Source organism: Oncorhynchus kisutch, linkage group LG5, assembly GCF_002021735.2.
Source record: "Oncorhynchus kisutch isolate 150728-3 linkage group LG5, Okis_V2, whole genome shotgun sequence".
Classification (NCBI taxonomy): domain Eukaryota; kingdom Metazoa; phylum Chordata; class Actinopteri; order Salmoniformes; family Salmonidae; genus Oncorhynchus; species Oncorhynchus kisutch.
Genome location: NC_034178.2, coordinates 78,776,199 through 78,802,819, shown reverse-complemented (window position 1 = coordinate 78,802,819; position 26,621 = coordinate 78,776,199). Strand labels below are relative to the sequence as shown.

Here is a 26,621-nt window from a genome sequence, read left to right as displayed (position 1 = left end):
CTTTTGGAGTGGGTCTGTGGACTTTTCCATGTGAATATTAAAGTCACCAAAGATTAGAATATTATCTGCTATGACTACAAGGTCCGATAGGAATTCAGGGAATTCAGTGAGGAACGCTGTATATGGCCCAGGAGGCCTGTAAACAGTAGCTATAAAAAGTGATTGAGTAGGCTGCATAGATTTCATGACTAGAAGCTCAAAAGACGAAAACGTCTTTTTTTTTTGTAAATTTAAATTTGCTATCGTAAATGTTAGCAACACCTCCGCCTTTGCGGGATGCACGGGGGATATGGTCACTAGTGTAGCCAGGAGGTGAGGCCTCATTTAACACAGTAAATTCATCAGGCTTAAGCCATGTTTCAGTCAGGCCAATCACATCAAGATTATGATCAGTGATTAGTTCATTGACTATAATTGCCTTTGAAGTAAGGGATCTAACATTAAGTAGCCCTATTTTGAGATGTGAGGTATCATGATCTCTTTCAATACTGACAGGAATGGAGGTGGTCTTTATCCTAGTGAGATTGCTAAGGCGAACACCGCCATGTTTAGTTTTGCCCAACCCAGGTCGAGGCACAGACACGGTCTCAATGGTGATCGCTGAGCTGACTACACTGACTATGCTAGTGGCAGACTCCGCTATGCTGGCAGGCTGGCTAACAGCCTGCTGCCTGGCCTGCACCCTATTTCATTGTGGAGCTAGAGGAGTTAGAGCCCTGTCTATGTTGGTAGATAAGATGAGAGCACCCCTCCAGCTAGGATGGAGTCCGTCACTCCTCAGCAGGTCAGGCTTGGTCCTGTTTGTGGGTGAGTCCCAGAAAGAGGGCCAATTATCTACAAATTCTATCTTTTGGGAGGGGCAGAAAACAGTTTTCAACCAGCGATTGAGTTGTGAGACTCTGCTGTAGAGCTCATCACTCCCCCTAACTGGGAGGGGGCCAGAGACAATTACTCGATGCCGACACATCTTTCTAGCTGATTTACACGCAGAAGCTATGTTGCGCTTGGTGATCTCTGACTGTTTCATCCTAACATCGTTGGTGCCGACGTGGATAACAATATCTCTATACTCTCTACACTCGCCAGTTTTAGCTTTAGCCAGCACCATCTTCAGATTAGCCTTAACGTCGGTAGCCCTGCCCCCCGGTAAACAGTGTATGATCGCTGGATGATTCGTTTTAAGTCTAATACTGCGGGTAATGGAGTCGCCAATGACTAGAGTTTTCAATTTGTCAGAGCTAATGGTGGGAAGCTTCGGCGTCTCAGACCCCGTAACGAGAGACCAGAGAAGACTCGGCCTCTGACTCCGACTCGCTGCTTAATGGGGAAAACCGGTTGAAAGTTTCTGTCGGCTGAATGAGCGACACCGGTTGAGCGTTCCTACAGCATTTCCTTCCAGAAACCGTGAGAAAATTGTCCGGCTGCGGGGACTGTGCCAGGGGATTTATACTACTATCTGTTTTTACTGGTGGCACAGACGCTGTTTCATCCTTTCCTACACTGAAATTACCCTTGCCTAACGATTGCGTCTGAAGCTGGGCTTGCAGCACAGCTATCCTCGCCGTAAGGCGAGTACAGCGACTGCAATTAGAAGGCATCATGTTAATGTTACTACTTAGCTTCGGCTGTTGGAGGTCCTGACGAATCGTGTCCAGATAAAGCGTCCGGAGTGAAAAAGTTGAGGGGGAAAAAAAAAAATATATATATATATATATATAAACGGTAATTAAAAGTAAAAACCGTAAAGTTGTCAGGTAGCAAAATAGGTTGGCAACAAAACGCACAGCAACTCGAAAACAAGTCTGCAAGTTGTGATCGGAAATGACGTCTATAGGGAAAGACATTCAAGCACTTACACAAATGACTGATGATTGGCTGAGGAGAAATTGATGATAAGATTGGGGCTGTTTTTTTAGACATCAGTTAAAAGTTTGGGCACCTACTTATTCAAGGGTTTTTCTTGATTGTAGAATAATAGTGAAGACATCAACTATGAAATAACACAACGAATCATGTATTAACCAAATAAAAATATTTTAGATTAGCCACCCTTTGCCTTGATGACAGCTTTGCATTCTCTCAACCAGCTTCAAGAGGAATGCTTTTCCAACAGTCTTGAAGGAGTTCCCACATATAATGATCACTTGTTGGCTGCTTTTCCTTCGCTTTGTGGTCCAACTCATCCCAAACCATCTCAATTGGGTTGAGGTCAGGTCATCTGATGCAGCACTCCATCACTCTCCTTCTTGGTCAAATAGCCCTTACACAGCCTGGAGGTGTGTTGGGTCATTGTCTTGTTGAAAAACATGATAGTGGGACTAAGCGCCCACCAGATGGGATGGCGTTTTGCTGCAGAATGCTGTGGTAGCCATGCTGGTTAAGTGTGCCTTGAATTCTAAATGCATCACAGTGTCACCAGCAAAGCACGATCGCACCACCACCACCTCCATGCTTCACGGTGGGAACTACACATGCGGAGATCATCTATTCACCAACTCTGCTTCTCACAAAGACGCAGCGGTTGGAACCAAAAATCTGGACTCATCAGACAGATTTCCACCGGTCTAATGTCCATTGCTTGTGTTTGTTGGCCCAAGCAAGTCTCTTCTTATTGGTGTTCTTTAGTAGTGGTTTCTTTGCAGTAATTCGACCATGAAGTCCTGATTCACGCAGTCTCTTCTGAACAGTTGGGGTTAGGGATGTTAAGATGTCTGTTACTTGAACTCTGAATAATTTATTTGGGCTACAATCTGAGGTGCAGTTAACTCGAATGAATGTATCCTCTGCAGCAGAGGGAACTCTGGGTCTTACTTTCCTGTGGTGGTCCTCATGAGAGCCAGTTTTATCTTAGCGGTTTATAGGACTGCACTTGAAGAAACTTTCAAAGTTCTTGACAGACCTTCATGTTTTTAAGTAATGATTGACTGTTGTTTCTCTTTGCTTATTTGAGCTGTTCTTGCCATAATATGGACTTGGTCTTTTACCAAATAGGGCTATCTTCTGTATACCACCCCTACCTTGTCACAACACAACTGATTGTCTCAAATGCATTAAGAAGGAAAGAAATTCCACAAATTAACTTTTAAAAGGCACACCTGTTAATTGAAATGCTTTCCAGGTGACTACCTCATGAAGCTGGTTGAGAGAATTCCAGGAGTGTGCAAAGCTGTCATCAAGGCAAAGGGTGGATATTTTACTACATGATTCCTTAAGTTTTATTTCATAGTTTAGACGTCTTCACTATTTATTCTACAATGTATAAAATAGTCTAAATAAAGAAAAACCCTTGAATGAGTAGGTGTGTCAACTTTTGACTGGAACTGTTTGTGTAATGGCTTTATTGCGGATAGTTACCTGTCTAACAAACCACAGGTGTTTTTTGAATTGAAGCCTCTCCAACATAATCCAGGTAGAATCAGAAATCCCCCAGGGCAGCTGTCTAGGCCCCCCACTTTTTTCAGTCTTTACTAATGACAAGCCACTGGCTTTGATTTAAGGCCTATGTGTCTATGTGTGCGGATGACTCAACACTATAGATATCAGCTACTACAGCGACTGAAATTACTGCAGTTAACAAAGAGCAGCAGTTTCAGAGTGGGTAGCTAGGCATAAGTTGGTCCTACATTTTCAAACCAAAAGCATTGTATTTGGGACAAATCATTCACTAAATCCTAAACCTCAACTAAATGTTATAAATAATGTGGAAATTGAGCAAGTTGAGGTGACTAAACTGATTGGAGTAACTCTGGATTGTAAACCGTCATGGTCAAAACATATTGATACAACAGTAGCTAAGATGGGGAGAAGTCTGTCCGTAATAAAGCCCAGCTCTACCTTAACAGCACTATCAACAAGGCAGGTCGTACAGGCCCTAGTTTTGTCCCACCTTGACTATTGTTCAGTTGTGTGGTCAGGTGCCACAAAGAGGATCTTAAGAAAATTGCAATTGTCTCAGAACAGGGCAGCACGGCTGGCCCTTGGATGTACACAGAGAGCTAATATTAATAATATGCATGTCAATCTCTCCTGGCTCAAAGTGGAGTAGAGATTGACGTCATCACTACTTGTATTTATGAAAGGTTTTGAAATGTTGAAAGCACCGAGCTGTCTGTTTTTAAATGACTAGCACACAGCTCAGACACCCATGCATACCCCACAAGACATGTCATCACAGTCCCTAAGTCCAGAACAGACTATGGGAGGTGCACAGTACTACATAGAGCCATGACGACATGGAACTCTATTCCACATCAAGTAACTGATGCAATCAGTAAAATTAGATTTAAAAAACAGATTATGGAACAGCGGGGACTGTGAAGCAACAAACAGACACATGCATACACACATGTACACATGGATTTTGTCTTTTTAGATATGTGGTAGTGGAGTAGGGGCCTGAGGGCACGCACTTAGTGCTGTGAAATCTGTTATACAGTTTTAAAAACATTACAATACATTCATAACTGCTTTACTGTTCCTGGGGTCTGGCAAAATTAACTGATGCCTTGGCAGCAGCTAATGGGGATCCATAATAAATACAACACCCTGGTGCTTAGAGATAAAGCTACGGTATGTAGTTTAGTTTGCCACTAGGAGGTCAATGTAATGCAGCCAGCAGTATAATCCAGAGGTCTGTTCCCTTCAACTGTATCCTGTGTGTGTGTGTGTGTTCCAGCCCAGGGCTGTGACAGCAGAATGATGCCTTATGGTGGAGATGGCCCAGAGGTAACCGAGGCGGAGTGTTGGGCGGAATACCATGAAAACGGCGCCCATGCCAAACCTCATTCCTACCTGGACGCCATCAGGACCAGTCTGGAGTGTTCTGCCACGGCCAGCCCCTACCCACTCCCTGTCTCTGTCCCCTGCCCCCAGCAACAGCTCTGTCCCTCTGCTGCTGCAGGACAGTGTCACTACGGAAACACCTGTCCCTATCTCCATGGTGACCTGTGTGAAATTTGCAGGCTGCAGGTGCTCCACCCACACGACCCTGAGCAGAGGAGAGCTCACGAGAAGGTAGGACCCTTACTTTAACCCTAACCCCCACATGGCCCTGAGCAGAGGAGAGCTCAGGAAGCCAATTTACTCTGTACCCACTAACACTAACTACACTGGTAGGAGTGAAACTGTGTCATACAAACAACAAGAATAGGTCGTTTTGGATATCAAGTGATCAACAGAAGATCAAAAACATATGATTACATAATTCAATGTGGTGATGGTGATTTATAAATGAAATAGCATGGATATGGATCAAGTCTGGATTCATTCCATGTGATGGCTGTCCCTCAGATGTGTATGTTGGTGTTTGAGGCGGACATGGAGAAGGCGTTTGCAGCGCAGCACAGCCAGGACAAGGTGTGTTCTATCTGTATGGAGGTGGTTTATGAGAAAGCTGCTGCCTCAGAGAGACGCTTCGGGATCCTCTCTTCCTGCTGCCACACATACTGCCTCTCCTGCATCCGCCAGTGGCGCTGCGCCAAGCAGTTTGAGAACAAGATCATCAAGTGAGTTGATAACAGCTATATACACCAAGCAGTTTGAAAACAAGTATGAGTTGATAGCTACTACTCACCAAGCAGTTTGAAAACAAGTATGAGTTGATAGCTACTACTCACCAAGCAGTTTGAAAACAAGTATGAGTTGATAGCTACTATACTCACCAAGCAGTTTGAAAACAAGTATGAGTTGATAGCTACTACTCACCAAGCAGTTTGAAAACAAGTATGAGTTGATAGCTACTATACTCACCAAGCAGTTTGAAAACAAGTATGAGTTGATAGCTACTATACTCACCAAGCAGTTTAAAAACAAGTATGAGTTGATAGCTACTATACTCACCAAGCAGTTTGAAAACAAGTATGAGGTGATAGCTACTACTCACCAAGCAGTTTGAAAACAAGTATGAGTTGATAGCTACTATACTCACCAAGCAGTTTGAAAACAAGTATGAGTTGATAGCTACTATACTCACCAAGCAGTTTGAAAACAAGTATGAGTTGATAGCTACTATACTCACCAAGCAGTTTGAAAACAAGTATGAGTTGATAGCTACTACTCACCAAGCAGTTTGAAAACAAGCTTCATCAAGGGAGTTCATAACTGTTAAAGGAATTTAATTCCTATATGTTCATTAACCAATTCAATTGTAACAAAGCAAAACACTTTGTCCGTTTCTAAGAATTTGTAAGGTTCTTATTTGCATAAAATAGACAAAGATCAGTCTCAAAATGAATCAGTAGCGTTTATTCCGGAGAGCTCTGGTCATAATACCATGTACATTAGTTTATATGTGCTTCTACACCTGCATTGCTTGCTGTTTGGGGTTTTAGGCTGGGTTTCTGTACAGCACTTTGAGATATCAGCTGATGTACGAAGGGCTATATAAATTGATTTGATTTTGATTTGAAATTTGATTTGATATATACCTCTCATATACAATGGCAATATAGTTCAAGCCTTCTCACATTGTCTGCCACCTGTTAAACAATCTACTACAAGCCCAAGGTCTCTCCCCTCCCTGGGTAGGGACAGAATGTCCTGTAAGGAACACCGTATTCCAGCCGGTCTGACGATAGCTCCATTCGTTTCGAACAAGGAACAGAAAGTCCTTGTTCTAATTCTTGACTAAAACTACACACCTTATATTCAGTATTATGATTAAAATAAGATTCATACAGTAACAGAGTAGTATTCTGTTTAGTTATAATTCTAAGCTAAATGTACACATCATTTAGTCATTATTCATAAACATCCCATAAATAACTGATATACTATACACACCAAGCAGTATGAAAACACGATCATCAATAATATACTATACTGTACCAAGCAATTTGAAAACAAGATCATCAAGTAAGTACATCGTCTACGTTTCTGGATCTAGACCCAAATTCATATGCGGTACTGAGTAGTTCTGATTTAGGATCAAGTCCAGGTAATATTATGATCTTAGATCAGCACTCCTACTCTTGAGATTTTTTAAATGAATATGTGCCCTGATCTTGTTTCAACTGTTACCATGGCTATCAGGGTGCTTCTATAAGCACATGTGTAGCCTCCACTGTTATTACTGTGTTTAGAAACTCAGATGATCAGGTGATACTGACAACTTGAGGGAGTTGCAGCTAGGTTGAGCAACATGATGCCACTGTGATGTGAAGCAGAATGACCGGCCATAATATACAGTGATGCGGCTAACCGTGTGCCTCTCTCCAGGTCGTGTCCAGAGTGCAGAGTGGTGTCTGAGTTTGTCATCCCCAGTGTGTACTGGGTGGAGGACCAGGATGAGAAGAACAGACTGATAGAGGACTTCAAATCTGGAGTCAGGTATATATATACACAGTACCAGTTAAACGTTTGGACACACCTACTCATTCCAGGGTTTTATTTTTACTATATTGTAAAATAATAGTGATGACATGGCATCATGTAGTAACCAAAAAAAGTGTTAAACAAATCAAAATATTCATGCTTTTATGACAGCATTGCCTCAACCAGCTTCATGAGGTAGTCACCTGGAATGCATTTCAATTTACGGGTGTGTCTTAATTTGTAGAATTTATTCCCTTAATGCGTTTCAGCCAATCAGTTGTGTTGTGACAAGTTAGGGGTGGTATACAGAAGATAGCCCTATTTGGTAAAAGACCAAGTCCATATTATGGCAAGAACAGCTCAAATAAGCAAAGAGAAACGACAGTCCGTCAATACGGAACATTTCAAGAAACTCACTGAGAGAATGCGAAGCTGTCATCAAGGGGGCCTACTTTGAAGAATCTCAAATATTTGTTTTATACTTTTTGGGTTATTACATGATCCATATGTGTTTTGATGTCTTCACTATTATTCTACAATGTATGTATTTCACATGACTGGGAATATGGATATGCATCTGTTGGTCAGATACCTTACATGCCCCTACCTTTTTTGTTGTTGTATCAGAAAACCAGTCAGTATCTGGTGTGACCATTTGCCTCATGCAGCGCGAAATCTTCTCAGAGTTGATCAGGCTGTTGATTGTGGAATGTTGTCCCACTCCTCTTCAATGGCTGTGCGAAGTTTCTGGCTATTGGTGGAAACTGGAATACACTGTCGTACACGTCAATCCAGAACATCCTCAATAGGTGACATCTCTGGTGAGTATGCAGGCCGTGGATGAATTTATCTTCCAGGAATTGTGTACAGATCCTTGCGACATGGGGTTGTACATTATTATGCTGAAACATGAGGTGATGGAAGCGAGACAATCGGCCTCAGAATCTCCTCACTGTATCTCTGTGCATTCAAATTGCCATTGATAAAATGGAATTTTGTTCGTTGTCCATAGCTTATGCCTGCCCATACCATAACCCCCCCCACCATGGGGCACTCTGTTCACATCAGTAAACCGCTCGTTCACATGACGCCATCTGCCCGGTACAGTAAAACCGGGATTCATTTGTAAAGAACACACTTCTCCAGCGTGCCGGTGACCATCAAAGGTGAGCATTTGCCCACTGAAACGGGTTACTTCGCCGAACTGCAGTCAGGTCAAGACCCTGGTGAGGACGACGAGCACTCAGATGAGCTTCCCTGAGACGGCTTCATCAGCTGTCTGGGTGGCTCCCCTCAGACCATCCCGCATGTGAAGAAGCGAGATGTACTGACAAATTCTCTAAAACAATGTTGGAGGTAGCTTATGGTAGAGAAATTAACATTCAATGCTCTGTTGGACATTCCTGCAGTCAGCATGCCAATTGCACGCTCCCTCAAAAACATCTGTGGCATTGTTGTGACAAAACTGCAAATTTTAGTGGCCTTTTGTTGTCCCCAGCACAAGGTGCACCTGAATCAGCTTCTTGATATGCTGCACCTGTCAGGTAGATGGATTATATTGGCAAAGGAGAAATGCTCACTAACAGGGATATAACCAAATTTGTGCACATTTTAGAGAAAAACGTTTTGTGCGTAGGGAACATTTGATAATTTATTTAACCAGGTAGGCTAGTTCTCATTTGCAACTGCGACCTGGCCAAGATAAAGCAAAGCAGTGCGACAAAAACAACAGAGTTACACCTGCATTGCTTGCTGTTTGGTGTTTTAGGCTTGGTTTCTGTACAGCACTTTGATATATTAGCTGATGTAAGAAGGGCTATATAAATATATTTGAATAAACATTCAGTCAATACAGTAGAAAAAAGAAAAGTGTCTATATACAGTGAGTGCAAATGAGGTAAGATAAGGGTGTTAAGGCAATAAATAGGCCATGGTGGCGAAGTAATTACAATATAGCAATTAAACCCTGGAATGGTGAATGTGCAAGTAGAGATACTGGGGTGCAAAGGAGCAAGATGGATAAATAAATACATACAATATGGGGATGAGGTAGTTGGATGCGCTGTTTACAGATGGGCTATGTACGGGTGCAGTGATCTGTGAGCTGCTCTGACAGCTGATGCTTAAAGCTAGTGAGGGAGATATGAGTCTCCAGCTTCAGTGATTTTTGCAGTTCGTTCCAGCCATTGGCAGCAGAGAACTGGAATGAAAGGCGGCCAAAGGAGGAATTGGCTTTGGGGGTGACCAGTGAGATATACCTGCTGGAGCGCGTGCTACGAGTGGGTGCTGCTATGGTGACCAGTGAGCTGAGATAAGGTGGGGCTTTACCTTGCAGAAACTTGTAGATGACCTGCAGCCAGTGGGTTTGGCGACGAGTATGAAGGGAGGGCCAGCCAATGAGGGCGTACAGGTCGCAGTGGTAGGTAGTATATGGGGCTTTGGTGACAAAACGGATGGCACTATGATCGACTGCATCCAATTAGTTGAGTAGGGTGTTGGAGGCTATTTTATAAATGACATCGCCGAAGTCTAGGATCGGTAGGATGATCAGTTTTACGAGGGTAAATTTGGCAGCATGAGTGAAGGATGCGAAATAGGAAGCCGATTCTAGATTTAATTTTGGATTGGAGATGCTTAATGTGAGTCTACAGTCTAACCGGACACCTAGAATACGTGGATAACTACAAATACCTAAGTCGTGGCCATCCAGAATAGTGATGCTGGACGGGCGGGCAGGTGCAGGCAATGATCGGTTGAAGAGCATGCATTTAGTTTTACTTGCATTTAAGAGCAGTTGGAGGCCACGGAAGGAGAGTTGTATGGCATTGAAGCTCGTCTGGAGGTTAGATAACAGTTTCCAAAGAAGGGCCAGAAGTACACAGAATGGTGTCGTCTGTGTAGAGGTGGATCAGAGAATCACCAGCAGCAAGAGTGCCATCATTGATGTATACAGAGAAGAGAGTCTGCCCGAGAATTGAACCCTGTGACACCCCCATAGAGACTGCCAGTGGTCCGGTCAAACAGGCCCTTCGATTCGACACACTGAACTCTATCAGAGAAGTCGTTACCAGGTAAGTTTACAATTGGCTCATTCATCCCCCTCTTCTGCCCTGTAACCAGGTCGTTGCTGCAAATGAGAATGCGTTCTCAGTCAATTGACCTGGTAAAATAACGGATAAATAAATAAAAAATAGTTGGTGAACCAGGCAAGGCAATCATTTGAGAAACCAATGCTGTTGAGTCTGCCAATAAGAATCTGGTGATTGACAGAGTCGAAAGCCTTGGCCAGGTTGATGAATATGGGTGCACAGTAATGTCTCTTATCGATGGTGGTTAGGACATCATTTAGGACCTTGAGCGTGGCTGAGGTGCACCCATGACCAGCTCTGAAACCAGACTGCATCGCGGAGAAGGTACGGTGGGATTCGAAACTGCCGGTAATCTGTTTTAACTTGGCTTTCGAAGACCTTAGAAAGGCAGGTAGGATAGATATAGGTCTAGAACGTCTCCCCCTTTGAAGATGGGGATGACCGCAGAAGCTTTCCAATCTTTGGGAATCTCAGACGATACGAAAGAGGTTGAACAGGCTAGTGATAGGGGTTGCAACAATTTCAGCAGATAATTCTAGAAGAGAGGGTCCAGATTGTCTAGCCCAGCTGATTTGTAGTGGTCCAGATTTTGCAGCTCTTTCAGAACATCTATCTGGATTTGGGGGAAGGAGAAATGGGGAAGGCTTGGGCAAGTTGCTGTGGGGAGTGCAGGGCTGTTGACTGGGGTAGCCAGGTGGAAAGCATGGCCAGCCGTAGAAAAATGCTTATTGAAATTCTCGGTGGTGACAGTGTTTCCTATCCTCAGTGCAGTGGGCAGCTGGGAGGAGGTGCTCTAATTCTCCATGGACTTTAGTGTCCCAGAACTTTTTTGAGATTGTACTACAGGATGCAAATTTCTGCTTGAAAGCTAGCCTTAGCTTTCCTAACTTCCCTGAAAAGTTGCATATCACAGGGGCTATTCGATGCTAATGCAGAATGCCACAGGATATTTTTGTGCTAGTCAATGGCAGTCAGGTCTGGAGAGAACCAAGGGCTATATCTGTTCCTGGTTCTACATTTTTTGAAAAGGGCATGCTTATTTAAGATGGTGTGGAAGGCGTTTTTAAAGAATGACCAGGTCATATCCTTCCAGGATACCCGGGCCAGGTCTATTAGAAAGGCCTGCTCGCTGAAGTGTTTTAGGGAGCGTTTGACAGTGATGAGGGGTGGTCGTTTGACCGCGGACCCATTACGGATGCAGGCAATGATCGCTGATATCTTGGTTGAAGACGGCAGAGATGTATTTGGAGGGCCAGTTGGTTAAGATATCTATGAGGGTGCCCATCTTTACAGATTTGGGGATGTACCTGGTGGGTTCATTGATAATTTGTGTGAGATTGAGAGCATCAAGCTTAGATTGTAGGATGGCCGGGGTGTTAAGCATGTTCCAGTTTAGGTCACCTAGCAGCACGAGCTTTGAAGATAGATGGGGGGCGATCAGTTCACATATGGTGTCCAGGGCACAGCTGGGGGCAGAGGGTGGTTTATAGCAAGCGGCAACGCTGAGAGGCATTGTGTCAAGAAGCCGTGCAGCTTGGTATGGGTCGTGTTCCGCATGGTTCTCGACCTTCGCCTCTCCCGAGTCCATACTGGAGTTGGACCAATGAGACAAGACTAACTACCAACTTTGGGGAAGCTCTTTCCTGTTTCAGCATGACAATGCCCTCGTGCACAAAGCGTGATCCATACGGAAATGGTTTATCGATCAGTGTGGAAGAACTTGACTGGCCTGCACAGAGCCATGACCTCAACTCCATCGAACACCTTGGGATGAATTGGAACCCCGACTGCGAGCCTGGCCTTATCATCAAACATCAGTGCCCGACCTCACTAATGCTCTTGTGGCTGAATGGAAGCAAGTCCCTGCAGCAATGTTCCAACATCTAGTGGAAAGCCTTCCCAGAGGAGTGGAGGCTGTTATAGCAGCAAATGGGGAAAACAACTCTATATTAATGGCCATGATTTTGGAATGAGATGTTTGATGAGCAGGTGTCCATATACTCTTGGCCATGTAATTGGCCAAGAACTGCAACGCTGCTGGGTTTTTCACACTCAACAATAGTCCACCACCCAAAGGACATCCAGCCAACTTGACAACTTAAATCCGTTTTACCACATTTCTACCAGCATGTCACATGTGCAACCAGAGGGAAAAAACTCTAGACTACCTTTACTCCACACACAGAGATGCATACAAAGCTCTCCATTTTGCAAATCTGAACATAATTCTAAACCCTGATTCCTGCTTACAATCAAAACCTAAAGCAGGAAGTACCAGTGACTCGCTCAATACAGAAGTGGTCAGATGAAGCGGATGCTACATTACAGGACTGTTTTACTAGCACAGACTGGAATATGTTCCGGGATTCATCCAATGGCATTGAGGAGTATACCACCTCAGTCATCGGCTTCATCAAGTGCATCAATGACGTCGTCCCCAAAGTGACCATACATACATATCCTAACCAGAAGCTATGGATTACAGGCAACATCTGCATCGAGCTAAAAGCTAGAGCTGCCACTTTCAAGGAGCGGGACACTAATCCGGACGCTTATAAGAAATCCCGCTACGCCCTCAGACGAATCATCAAACGGGCAAAGCGTCAATACAGGACCAAGATTGAATCCTACTCTGACGGTCGTCGGATGTGGCAGGGCTTGAAAACTATCAGACTACAAAGGGAAACACAGCCGGGAGCTGCCCAGTGACGCAAGCCTACCAGACGAGCTAAATGCATTTTATGCTCGCATCGAAGCAAGCAACACTAAAGCATGCATGAGAGCACCAGCTAGTTCCGGACGAGTGTGTGATAACACTATTGGTAGCCGATGTGAGCGATATCTTTAAACAGGGCAACATTCACAAAGCCGCGGGGAAAGACTGATTACCAGGATGTGTAGTCAAAGCATGTGCAGACCAACTGGCAAGTGTCTTCACTGACATTTTCAACCTCTCCCTGACCGAGTCTGTAATACCTATGTGTTTCAAGCAGACCAAATCAAATCAAATGTATTTATATAGCCCTTCGTACATCAGCTGATATCTCAAAGTGCTGTACAGAAACCCAGCCTAAAACCCCAAACAGCAAGCAATGCAGGTGTAGAAGCACGGTGGCTAGGAAAAACTCCCTAGAAAGGCCAAAACCTAGGAAGAAACCTAGAGAGGAACCAGGCTATGTGGGGTGGCCAGTCCTCTTCTGGCTGTGCCGGGTGGAGATTATAACAGAACATGGCCAAGATGTTCAAATGTTCATAAATGACCAGCATGTTCGAATAATAAGGCAGAACAGTTGAAACTGGAGCAGTAGCACGGCCAGGTGGACTGGGGACAGCAAGGAGTCATCATGTCAGGTAATCCTGGGGCATGGTCCTAGGGCTCAGGTCCTCCGAGAGAGAGAAAGAAAGAGAGAAGGAGAGAATTAGAGAACGCACACTTAGATTCACACAGGACACCGAATAGGACAGGAGAAGTACTCCAGATATAACAAACTGACCCTAGCCCCCTGACACAAACTACTGCAGCATAAATACTGGAGGCTGAGACAGGAGGGGTCAGGAGACACTGTGGACCCATCCGAGGACACCCCCGGACAGGGAGGATATAACCCCACCCACTTTGCCAAAGCACAGCCCCCACACCACTAGAGGGATAACTTCAACCACCAACTTACCATCCTGAGACAGGGCCGAGTATAGACCACTATAGTCCCTGTGCCCAAGGAAGCAAAGGTAACCTGCCTAAATGATTACCACCCCGTAGCATTCACATCGGTAGCGATGAAGTGGTTTGAAAGGCTGGTCATGTCTCACATCAACAGTATAAACCCTGATACCCTACACCCAATTCGCATACCGCCCCAACAGATCCAATCGAACTCCACACTGCCCTTTCCCACCTGAACAAAAGCAACCCCTATGTGAGGATGCTGTTCATTGACTACAGCTCAGCGTTCAACACCATATTTCCCACAAAGCTAAGGACCCTGGGACTAAACACCTCGCTCTAGAACTGGATCCTGGACTATCCTGACTGGCTGCCCCCAGGTGGTAAGGGTAGGCAACAACACGCCTGCCACGCTGATCCTCAACACTGGGGCCCCTCAGGACTCCAACACCATCAAGTTTGCTGACGACACAGTGGTAGGCCTGTTCTCCGACAACAATGAAACAGCCTATAGGGAGGTGGTCAGAGAACTGGCAGCGTGTTGCCAGGACAACAACCTCTCCCTCAACCTGACCAAGACAAAGGAGCTGATCGTAGACTACGGGAAAAGGTGGACCGAACAGGCCCCCAATAACATCAACGGGGCTGTAGTGGAGCGGGTCGAGAGTTAAGTTCCTTGGTGTCCACATCCCCAATGATCTATCATGGTCCAAACACCAAGACTGTCTTGAAGAGGGCACGACAAAACCTATTCCCACTCAGGAGTTTGAAAAGGTTTGGCATGGGTCCCCAGATCCTCAAAAGTTCTACAGCTGCACCATCGAGAGCATCCTGACCGGTTGCATCACCGCCTGGTATGGCAACTGCTCGGCATCTTACGGTAAGGCACTACAGAGGGTAGTGCGTACGGCCCAGTACATCACTGGGGCCAAGCTTCCTGCTGTCCAGGACCTATATAATAGGTGGTGTCAGAGGAAAACCCATAAATTGTCAGACTCCAGTCACGTCATAGACGGTTTTCTCCGCAACTGGAGCGCCAAGTCTAGGACAAAAAGGCTCATTAACAGCTTCTATCCCCAAGCCATAATACTGCTGAATAATTAATCAAATGGCCACCGGACTATTTACATTGTCACCCCCCCCCCCCCCCCCCCCCCTCCATTTGTTTTGTACACTGCTGCTGCATGCTGTTTATTATCTATGCATAGTCACCCCTACTTACATAAATATTTTTACTTTAGTATATTTGGTAAATATTTCCTTAACTCATCTTGAACAACACTGTTGATTTAAGGTCTTGTTAGTAAGCATTTCACGGTAAGGTCTACACTTGTTGTATTCGGTGCATGTGAAAAATAAAGTTTGATTTGATACTTACCGACATTTTATTTGTATTTCCCTCGTCAATCTACACACACCCCATAATGACAAAGAGAAAACTGTTTTAGACCTTTCTGCACATTTTTGTATCAATAAAAAATCTCAGGTCCAATTGGTTTCCATTGATCATTCCAACAACTTGATTGGAGACCACCTGTGGTAAATTCATTTGATTGTGCATAATTTGGAAAGGCAAAAACCAAGCAGTGAGGTCGAAGGAATTGTCTGTAGAGCTCCGAAACAGGATTGTGTAGAGGCACAGATCTGGGTACCAAAACATTTCTACAGCATTGAAGGTCCCCAAGAACACAGTGGCTTAAATGGAGTAATTGATGTAATGTCCTTAAAACAAGTCAAAATGAGGCTCAGTAGTGTGTGTGTGGCCTCCGCGTGCCTGTATGATCTCACTACAACGCCTGGGCATGCTCCTGATGAGGTGGCGGATGGTCTCCTGAGGGATCTCCTCCCAGACCTGGACTAAAGCATCCGCCAACTCCTGGACAGTCTGTGGTGCAATGTGGCGTTGGTGGATGGAGCGAGACATGATGTCCCAGATGTGCTCAATTGGATTCAGGTCTGGGGAACGGGCGGGCCAGTCCATAGCATCAATGCCTTCCTCTTGCAGGAACTGCTGACACACTCCAGCCACACTTTGCAATCTACTGCAAAGATAGCCTGCAGAGTTCTGTCCTACTATCCAGGTCTGTACCCAAACAATTTGAACTTCTACTTTTAAAAATCCACCTCTCTAAAAACAAGTCTCTCACCGTTGCCGCCTGCCATAGACCACCCTCTGCCCCCAGCTGTGCTCTGGACACCATATGTGAACTGATTGCCCCCCATCTATCTTCAGAGCTCGTGCTGCTAGGCAACCTAAACTGGAACATGCTTAACACCCCAGCCATCCTACAATCTAAACTTGATGCCCTCAATCTCACACAAATTATCAATGAACCTACCAGGTACCTCCCCAAAGCCTTAAACATGGGCACCCTCATAGATATCATCCTAACTAACTTGCCCTCTAAATACACCTCTGCTGTCTTCAACCAAGATCTCAGCGATCACTGCCTCATTTCCTGCATCCGTAATGGGTCAGCGTTCAAACGACCTCCACTCATCACTGTAAAACGCTCCCTGAAACACTTCAGCGAGCAGGCCTTTCTAATCGACCTGGCCGGGGTATCCTGGAAGGATATTGATCTCATCCCGTCAGTAGAGAATGCCTGGATATTTTTTTTAAATGCCTTCCTAACCATCTTAAATAAACATGCCCCATTCAAGAAATTTAGAACCAGGAACAGATATAGCCCTTGGTTCTCCCCAGACCTGACTGCCCTTAACCAACACAAAAACATCCTATGGCGTTCTGCATTAGCATCGAACAGCCCCCGTGATATGCAGCTGTTCAGGGAAGCTAGAAACCATTATACACAGGCAGTTAGAAAAGCCAAGGCTAGCTTTTTCAAGCAGAAATTTGCTTCCTGCAACACTAACTCAAAAAAGTTCTGGGACACTGTAAAGTCCATGGAGAATAAGAACACCTCCTCCCAGCTGCCCACTGCACTGAAGATAGGAAACACTGTCACCACTGATAAATCCACCATAATTGAGAATTTCAATAAGCATTTTTCTACGGCTGGCCATGCTTTCCACCTGGCTACTCCTACCCCGGTCAACAGCACTGTACCCCCAACAGCAACTCGCCCAAGCCTTCCCCATTTCTCCTTCTCCCAAATCCGTTCAGCTGATGTTCTGAAAGAGCTGCAAAATCTGGACCCCTACAAATCAGCCGGGCTAGACAATCTGGACCCTTTCTAAAATTATCTGCCGAAATTGTTGCCAGCCCTATTACTAGCCTGTTCAACCTCTCTTTTGTGTCGTCTGAGATTCCCAAAGATTGGAAAGCAGCTGCGGTCATCCCCCTCTTCAAAGGGGGACACACTCTTGACCCAAACTGCTACAGACCTATATCTATCCTACCATGCCTTTCTAAGGTCTTCGAAAGCCAAGTCAACAAACAGATTACCGACCATTTTGAATCTCACCATACCTTCTCTGCTATGCAATCTGGTTTCAGAGCTGGTCATGGGTGCACCTCAGCCACGCTCAAGGTCCTAAACGATATATTAACCGCCATCGATAAGAAACATTACTGTGCAGCCGTATTCATTGATCTGGCCAAGGCTTTCGATTCTGTCAATCACCACATCCTCATCGGCAGACTCGACAGCCTTGGTTTCTCAAATGATTGCCTCGCCTGGTTCACCAACTACTTCTCTGATAGAGTTCAGTGTGTCAAATCGGAGGGCCTGTTGTTCGGGCATCTGGCAGTCTCTATGGGGGTGCCACAGGGTTCAATTCTTGGGCCGACTCTCTTCTCTGTATACATCAATGAGGTCGCTCTTGCTGCTGGTGAGTCTCTGATCCACCTCTACGCAGACGACACCATTCTGTATACTTCCGGCCCTTCTTTGGACACTGTGTTAACAACCCTCCAGGCAAGCTTCAATGCCATACAACTCTCCTTCCGTGGCCTCCAATTGCTCTTAAATACAAGTAAAACTAAATGCATGCTCTTCAACCGATCGCTACCTGCACCTACCCGCCTGTCCAACATCACTACTCTGGACGGCTCTGACTTAGAATACATGGACAAATACTTAGGTGTCTGGTTAGACTGTAAACTCTCCTTCCAGACCCATATCAAACATCTCCAATCCATAGTTAAATCTAGAATTGGCTTCCTATTTCGCAACAAAGCATCCTTCACTCATGCTGCCAAACATACCCTTGTACAACTGACCATCCTACCAATCCTCGACTTTGGCGATGTCATTTACAAAATAGCCTCCAATACCCTACTCAACAAATTGGATGCAGTCTATCACAATGCAATCCGTTTTGTCACCAAAGCCCCATATACTACCCACCATTGCGACCTGTACGCTCTCGTTGGCTGGCCCTCGCTTCATACTCGTCGCCAAACCCACTGGCTCCATGTCATCTACAAGTCCATGCTAGGTAAAGCTCCGCCTTATCTCAGCTCGCTGGTCACCATAGCATCTCCCACCTGTAGCACACGCTCCAGCAGGTATATCTCTCTAGTCACCCCCAGAACCAATTCTTTCTTTGGCCGCCTCTCCTTCCAGTTCTCTGCTGCCAATGACTGGAACGAACTACAAAAATCTCTGAAACTGGAAACACTTATCTCCCTCACTAGCTTTAAGCACCAACTGTCAGAGCAGCTCACAGATTACTGCACCTGTACATAGCCCACCTATAATTTAGCCCAAACAACTACCTCTTTCCCAACTGTATTTATTTATTTATTTTGCTCCTTTGCACCCCATTATTTTTATTTCTACCTTGCACATTCTTCCATTGCAAAACTACCATTCCAGTGTTTTACTTGCTATATTGTATTTACTTTGCCACCATGGCCTTTTTTTTGCCTTTACCTCCCTTCTCACCTCATTTGCTCACATTGTATATAGACTTGTTTATACTGTATTATTGACTGTATGTTTGTTTTACTCCATGTGTAACTCTGTGTCGTTGTATCTGTCGAACTGCTTTGCTTTATCTTGGCCAGGTCGCAATTGTAAATGAGAACTTGTTCTCAACTTGCCTACCTGGTTAAATAAAGGTGAAATAAAATAAAAAACATCAGGTCTAGCATTGTCTTGCATTAGGAGGAACCCAGGGCCAACCGCACCAGCATATGGTCTCACAAGGGGTCTGAGGATCTCATCTCGGTACCTAATGGCAGTCAGGCTACCTCTGGCGAGCACATGGAGGGCTGTGCGGCCCCCCAAAGAAATGCCACCCCACACTATGACTGACCCACCCCCAAACCGGTCATGCTGGAGGATGTTGCAGGTAGCAGAACGTTCTCCACGGTGTCTCCAGACTGTCACGTCTGTCACATATGCTCAGTGTGAACCTGCTTTCATCTGTGAAGAGCACAGGGCGCCAGTGGCGAATTTGCCAATCTTGGTGTTCTCTGGCAAATGCCAAACGTCCTGCACGGTGTTGGGCTGTAAGCACAACCCCCACCTGTGGACGTCGGGCCCTCATACCACCCTCATGGAGTCTGTTTCTGACCGTTTGAGCAGACACATGCACATTTGTGGCCTGCTGGAGGTCATTTTGCAGGGCTCTGGCAGTGCTCCTCCTTGCACAAAGGCGGAGGTAGCGGTCCTGCTGCTGGGTTGTTGCCCTCTTACGGCCTCCTCCACGTCTCCTGATGTACTGGCCTGTCTGCTGGTAGCGCCTACATGCTCTAGATACTACGCTGACACACAGCAAACCTTCTTGCCACAGCTTGCATTGATGTGCCATCCTGGATGAGCTGCACTACCTGAGCCACTTGTGTGGGTTGTAGACTCCGTCTCATGCTACCACTAGAGTGAAAGCACCGCCAGCATTCAAAAGTGACCAAAACATCAGCCAGGAAGCATGGGAATTGAGAAGTGGTCTGTGGTCACTACCCTCTGGAGAGCCTTACGGTTGTGGGCGGAGCAGTTGCCGTACCAGGCGGTGATACAGCCCGACAGGATGCTCTCGATTGTGCATCTGTAGAAATTTGTGTGCTTTTGGTGACAAGCCAAATTTCTTCAGTCTTCTGAGGTTGAAGAGGCGCTGCTGCGCCTTCTTCACAACACTGTCTGTGTGGGTGGACCAATTCAGTTTGTCCGTGATGTGTACACCGAGGAACTTAACTTACTACCCTCTCCACTACTGTCCCATCGATGGGACAGGGGGGTGTTCCCTCTGCTGTTTCCTGAAGTCCACAATCATCTCCTTAGTTTTGTTGACGTTGAGTGTGAGGTTATTTTCCTGACACCACACTCCGAGGGCCCTCACCCCCTCCCTGTAGGCCGTCTCGTCGTTGTTGGTAATCAAGCCTACCACTTTTGTCGTCCGCAAACTTGATGATTGAGTTGAAGGTGTGCGTGGCCACGCAGTCGTGGGTGAACAGGGAGTACAGGAGAGGGCTCAGAACGCACCCTTGTGGGGCCCCAGTGTTGAGGATCAGCGGGGTGGAGATGTTGTTACCTACCCTCACCACCTGGGGGCGGCCCGTCAGGAAGTCAAGTACCCAGTTGCACAGGGCGGGGTCGAGACCCAGGGTCTCGAGTTTGATGACGAGTTTGGAGGGTACTATTGTGTTAAATGCTGAACTGTAGTCGATGAACAGCATTCTCACATAGGTATTCCTCTTGTCCAGATGGGTTAGCTCAGTGTGCAGTGTGGTTGAGATTGCATCGTCTGTGGACCTATTTGGGCGGTAAGCAAATTGGAGTGGGTCTAGGGTGTCAGGTAGGGTGGAGGTTATATGGTCCTTGACTAGTCTCTCAAAGCACTTCATGATGACTGAAGTGAGTGCTACGGGGCGGTAGTCGTTTAGCTCAGTTACCTTAGCTTTCTTGGGAACAGGAACAATGGTGGCCCTCTTGAAGCATGTGGGAACAGCAGACTGGGATAAGGAATTATTGAATATGTCCGTAAACACACCAGCCAGCTGGTCTGCGCATGCTCTGAGGATGCGGCTAGGGATGCCGTCTGGGCCTGCAGGCTTGCGAGGGTTAACACGTTTACATTTTTTACTCACGTCGGCTGCAGTGAAGGAGGTTTTGGTTGCAGCACATGTGTCAGTGGCACTGTATTGTCTGTCCTCAAAGCGGGCAAAAAAATAATAATTAGTCTGTCTGGGAGCAAGACATCCTGGTCCGTGACGGGGCTGGTTTTCTTTTTGTAATCCGTGATTGACTGTAGACCCTGCCACATACCTCTTGTGTCTGAGCCGTTGAATTGTGACTCTGCTTTGTCTCTATACTGACGCTTAGCTACTACTACTACAGCATGCTACTACTGCTACTACAGGCTGCTGCTGCTACTTCAGGCTACTACTACTTGAGGCTGCTACTAGTACAGGCTACTACTACAGGCTGCTGCTGCTACCACAGGCTACTACTGGCAACTACTACTCTAGGCTGCTACTAGTACAGGCTACTACTACAGGCTGCTGCCGCTACTACAGGCTACTACTGGCAACTACTACTCTAGGCTGCTACTACTACAGGCTGCTAATGCTACTACAGGCTACTACTACTCTAGGCTGCTACTAGTACAGGCTACTACTACAGGCTGCTGCTACTACAGGCTACTACTACTCTTGGCTGCTACGAGTACAGGCTACTACTACAGGCTGCTGCTGCTACTACTCTAGGCTGCTACGAGTACAGGCTACTATTACAGGCTGCTAATGCTACTACAGGCTACTACTAATCTAGGCTGCTACGAGTACAGGCTACTTCTACTTCTCTAGGCTGCTACTACTACTACAGGCTGCTGCTGCTACTACAGGCTACTACTACTCTTGGCTGCTACAGGCTGCGCATACTACTACTTCTCTAGGCTGCTACTAGTACAGGCTACTACTACTCTAGGATACTAACTACTACAGTCTACTACTACTACAGTCTACTACTACTACAGTCTACCACTACTCTAGGATACTAACTACATTATATTACTACTACAGGCATCTCCAGGCTGCTACTGCTACTACTGGCTACTACTTTTGCAATGCAATATTTCAACCACAAGAAACTGTGTACGCATGGTCTAAAGTTTGCGGGAGGATAAGCGGATTCGTGTCAAGTTCAGTTTTTATAAATGCCAACCCATGCATGTTTTGTGCGTAAGCAATGTTTTATAAATTAGGCCCCATGTCCCTAACCCTGCCAAGTGTCCTAGTTCCAACACCTGTCTTGTTTTCTCTTGCAGTAAGAAGCCGTGTAAATACTTTGACCAGGGCCGGGGAACCTGTCCGTTTGGAGGGAAGTGTTTCTACATGCATGCTTACCCTGACGGAACGCGGGCCGAGCCGGACAAACCCCGCAAGCAGCTGGGCTCTGAGGGGAACGTGAGGGTACGGTGCTACTGCCAATACCTGCTACAATATAATACTTAACTAGCATCATGGTAACAGATCTTCTGTGTGTTGTTGGGTTGTAGTTCCTGAACTCTGTGCGTCTGTGGGACTTCATTGAGGATCGTGAGCAGCGCAGCGTTGCCCAGCCGCAAGACGAGGTCAGCGAACTGAGAGAACTCTTCATGCAGATGTCTGGTCCAGGAAGGGAGGAGAGCAGCGGGGTGTCTGCCCAGCCCTGAGCCCTCAACCTGAGGCCCAAACTACCCGTTACCCAGTCCAGCACTCTGACCAACGGCTCAAACTGCAAACATACAACACTGGAGAATAACGTGTACTCACTAGTAAGCCTTTCATGTTGATGGTTTGAGGCTTTTTTTAAATTATATTTTTTAATCATGGTACATGTGTGTGTTAAGTAGTAAATCTGTAAATAGAGCTGTAATGGTTCTGATATGCTTTAGATGAGGTCATATAGATCAGCCTTTCAGCCAGGCGACATGATAGTGGTGTTACAGGAAGGTTACATGAGAAACATCTAATTAATGCACACAAGTCTGTTGACTCAATTTCATGAAATTTTGGCGTGTTAATTTAGACAGTTACATTTCTGTTGTCCAGGTAGCTAGTTCCTCCTAGAAGAACTGTTTAGTGTTGATGGATTCTTACAGAGGTTTAGCAACTTTATCGGTATAAAATAATAATGGTGACCTTATCCCACATCTGTAGTAAGAGAATAAAGCAGACATCTACTGTTGAAACTGCCTGGGGTGACGAACCTATAGCAGGGAGTCTGTCTGGTGTCTAGATATTATGCTACAGTGTTTCATGTATATTCTATGGTAAATCATTAATTACTATGTTGGCTTCTAATGTATTTATCCAATAGGAGTCCATTCATTGAATAAATCAAATGTTTGACAGCGCTGTAGTGTTTTATAACCTATGGGTTAATGAATGGAATAACTTGGATAAGGCCTGACAGAACTTCACAACCATGGTGTGTGTTCTGTTTCAGTTCATTCAGTCTATATATTTGGCTTTGTTTATTCATTGTATTTTAATAAAATAATCTTTCAGGTTTATAATGCTTGTTCAAGTACAATATTTATCCTAGAAGGCAAGCTAATAGATAACCAAATCATATGAAAATCCTTTAATTTTAAAACAACTTCATAGTCCTTTCATGATTGAAGAGCCTTTGACTGACAGTTACGATAGCAGCTCTTCATCTATACACCATGATCCAATACCCTGTAGGACATTCCGACGGTTGTCATGGATGTGTGTAGGAAACAGTTACAACACATCAGTTCTGCATGTCCACGCAGCCCGCCATGTTGACGCTGACATAAAATAATTTGCCATATTAGCGGACATTATGTTCAGAAACACTCTCACGTCAGTGAGAGAAATGGCATCAATTGCAATAAAAATGTTCTTTACACTTTGATTCAATGATGCTGATCTTGTGAGTAGATTGTTGTAGAACACTCAGCACTGGGACAGAATGTGCTTTAACATGTAACTGATTGGGAAGTGGGGACACTTTTCCTGTTCAATAAATTGGTATAAATTATCTCAGGAAAAGTATAGCTACTCTGCTCCCTAAGCATGCCTGGTAGCATGTTCAGTCTGGACTGAGACCCCTCCAGTGCTGGAGGCAGGCTGGGTTGAGGCTAGAAACCCCTCCAGTGCTAGAGGCAGGGTGGGAAACGACCTTGCAGACAGTCTAAAATGGCACCTTGTGCACTTCTATTGTCCGGAACCCTACAAGACAGCACTGAGACTGGTGAAAGCGTAGTGCAAAATGTAGAAAACAGTGCCATTTGTGATGAAGCCAAAGGCAGGTTGGTGTGGGTCTAGTGGACAGCAGTAGGTTGGCATGTACATTTGTTGAAGACTGGAGCAGGTTGGCGTGTGTAGGTCTAAGGGCAGATGTTAATGTCCTCAGTGTGTGTGTAGCGACGGCTCGGAGGTGCTGCTGTTGATTTTTAGGCAGAGCATGCTGCAGCAACTCAATGGACGACAGGATCTGGACAAGAAATAAGACCACCATTATTGTCAACAGTCTCTGGTCACTGACTGACTATGACACATTAATTCAACAGTCTGGTCACTGACTGACTATGACACATTCATTCAACAGTCTGGTCACTGACTGACTACGACAACATTCATTCATTCAACAGTCTGGTCACTGACTGACTACGACAACATTCATTCATTCAACAGTCTCTGGTCACTGACTGACTACGACAACATTCATTCATTCAACCGTCTCTGGTCACTGACTGACTACGACAACATTCATTCATTCAACCGTCTCTGGTCACTGACTGACTACGACAACATTCATTCATTCAACAGTCTCTGGTCACTGACTACGACACCATTCATTCAACAGTCTGGTCACTGACTGACTACGACAACATTCATTCATTCAACAGTCTGGTCACTGACTGACTACGACAACATTCATTCATTCAACAGTCTCTGGTCACTGACTGACTACGACAACATTCATTCATTCAACAGTCTCTGGTCACTGACTGACTACGACAACATTCATTCATTCAACCGTCTCTGGTCACTGACTGACTACGACAACATTCATTCATTCAACAGTCTCTGGTCACTGACTGACTATGACAACATTCATTCAACCGTCTCTGGTCACTGACTGACTACGACAACATTCGTTCATTCAATAGTCTCTGGTCACTGACTGACTACGACAACATTCATTCATTCAACAGTCTGGTCACTGACTGACTACAACATTCCCATGAATGTGTAGTACAGCAACCGACGACATTCTCTTTCTTGCCACACCGCATCAGATACCTGGGCTACATTCTGTTTCAGTCGATTGGATGCTAATAAGTTTTTGAATGTATTTATTTTACAATAAGATGAAAACATGACTGGTTGTGTTCCTGTCACATTCAAAAGTTAGGCGAATTAATTTTGAGTTAAAATACATGTTACTATAAAACCCACTATAGAACCGCTAAATCAGTCATTTGGACTGCTCATTAATAAAAATTACTCTGACATTTTTATAAAATTTCTTACCCATTTCCTACATTTTTGATATCCAAATTGGTAGTTACAGTCTGGTCCCATCGCTGCAACTCCCCTATGGACTCGGGAGAGGCGAAGTTCGAGAGCTATGGGTCCTCAAACAAGACCCTGCCAAGCCGCACTGCTTGCTTAACCTGGAAGCCAACCACACCAATGTGTCAGAGCACATGCCGTCTAACTGGCGACCAATGTCAGCCTGCAGGTGCCACAAGGAGTCGCTAGAGCACAATGGGTCAAGGAAATCCCGGCCAGCCAAACCCTCCCCTAACCCGGACGACACTGGGCCGCCTCATGGGTCTCCTGGTCACAGCCGGCTGTCACACAGCCTGGGATCTAACCCAGGGCCGTAGTGACGCCTCAAGCACAACGATGCTGCACCACTCGGGAGGCCCTACTGTGCCATTTATAAAGTAATGCCCCACGCCTCAGTCCCAGCACCACTCTCCTTGTTAGAATCTTAATGTCACCAACAGAACTGGTGCCATAGACAGTTTTAGGAGGGCATGTCATACAGTTGAAGTCGGAAGTCTACATACACCTTAGCCAAATACATTTCAACTCCATTTTTCACAATTCCTGACATTTAAACCTAGTAAAAATTCCCTGTTTTAGGTCAGTTAGGATCACCACTTTATTTTAAGAATGTGAAATGTCAGAATAATAGAGAATTATTTATTTCAGCTTTTATTTATTTCATCACATTCCCAGTGGGTCAGAAGTTTACATGCACTCAATTAGTATTTGGTAACATTGCCTTTAAATTGTTTCACTTGGGTCAAATGTTGCGGGTAGTCTTCCACAAGCTTCCCACAATAAGTTGGGTGAATTTTGGCCCATTCCTCCTGACTGAGCAGGTGTAACTGAGTCAGGTTTGGAGGCCTCCTTGCTCGCATACGCTTTTTCGGTTCTGCCCATACATGTTCTATTGGATTGAGGTCAGGGCTTTGTGGTGGCCACACCAATACATTGACTTTGTTGTCCTTAAGTCATTTTGCCACAACTTTGGAAGTATGCTTGGGGTCATGGTCCATTTGGAAGACACATTTGCGACCAATCCTTAACTTCCTGACTGATGTCTTAAGATGTTGCTTCAGTATATCCGCATAATTTTCCCGCCTCATGATGCCATCTATTTTGTGAAGTGCACCAG

At 45.3% G+C, this 26,621-nt stretch overlaps 1 protein-coding gene across 3 annotated transcripts in view; it reads left to right on the top strand.

Moving 5' to 3' along the window:
* The window catches only part of LOC109891475 (probable E3 ubiquitin-protein ligase makorin-2), a 33,505-nt gene extending 10,038 nt beyond the window's left edge, over window positions 1-23,467 (top strand). For all 3 annotated transcript variants that reach the window (XM_020484041.2, XM_031825884.1, XM_020484040.2), the window contains exons 4-8: window positions 4,676-5,013; window positions 5,290-5,504; window positions 7,216-7,326; window positions 22,240-22,384; window positions 22,471-23,467. In XM_020484041.2, the coding sequence (XP_020339630.1) occupies window positions 4,676-5,013; window positions 5,290-5,504; window positions 7,216-7,326; window positions 22,240-22,384; window positions 22,471-22,626 (965 nt within the window). In that variant the 3' untranslated portion in view covers window positions 22,627-23,467. The remainder of the gene's footprint in view (window positions 1-4,675; window positions 5,014-5,289; window positions 5,505-7,215; window positions 7,327-22,239; window positions 22,385-22,470) is intronic.
* The last annotated feature ends 3,154 nt before the right edge of the window (window positions 23,468-26,621 follow it).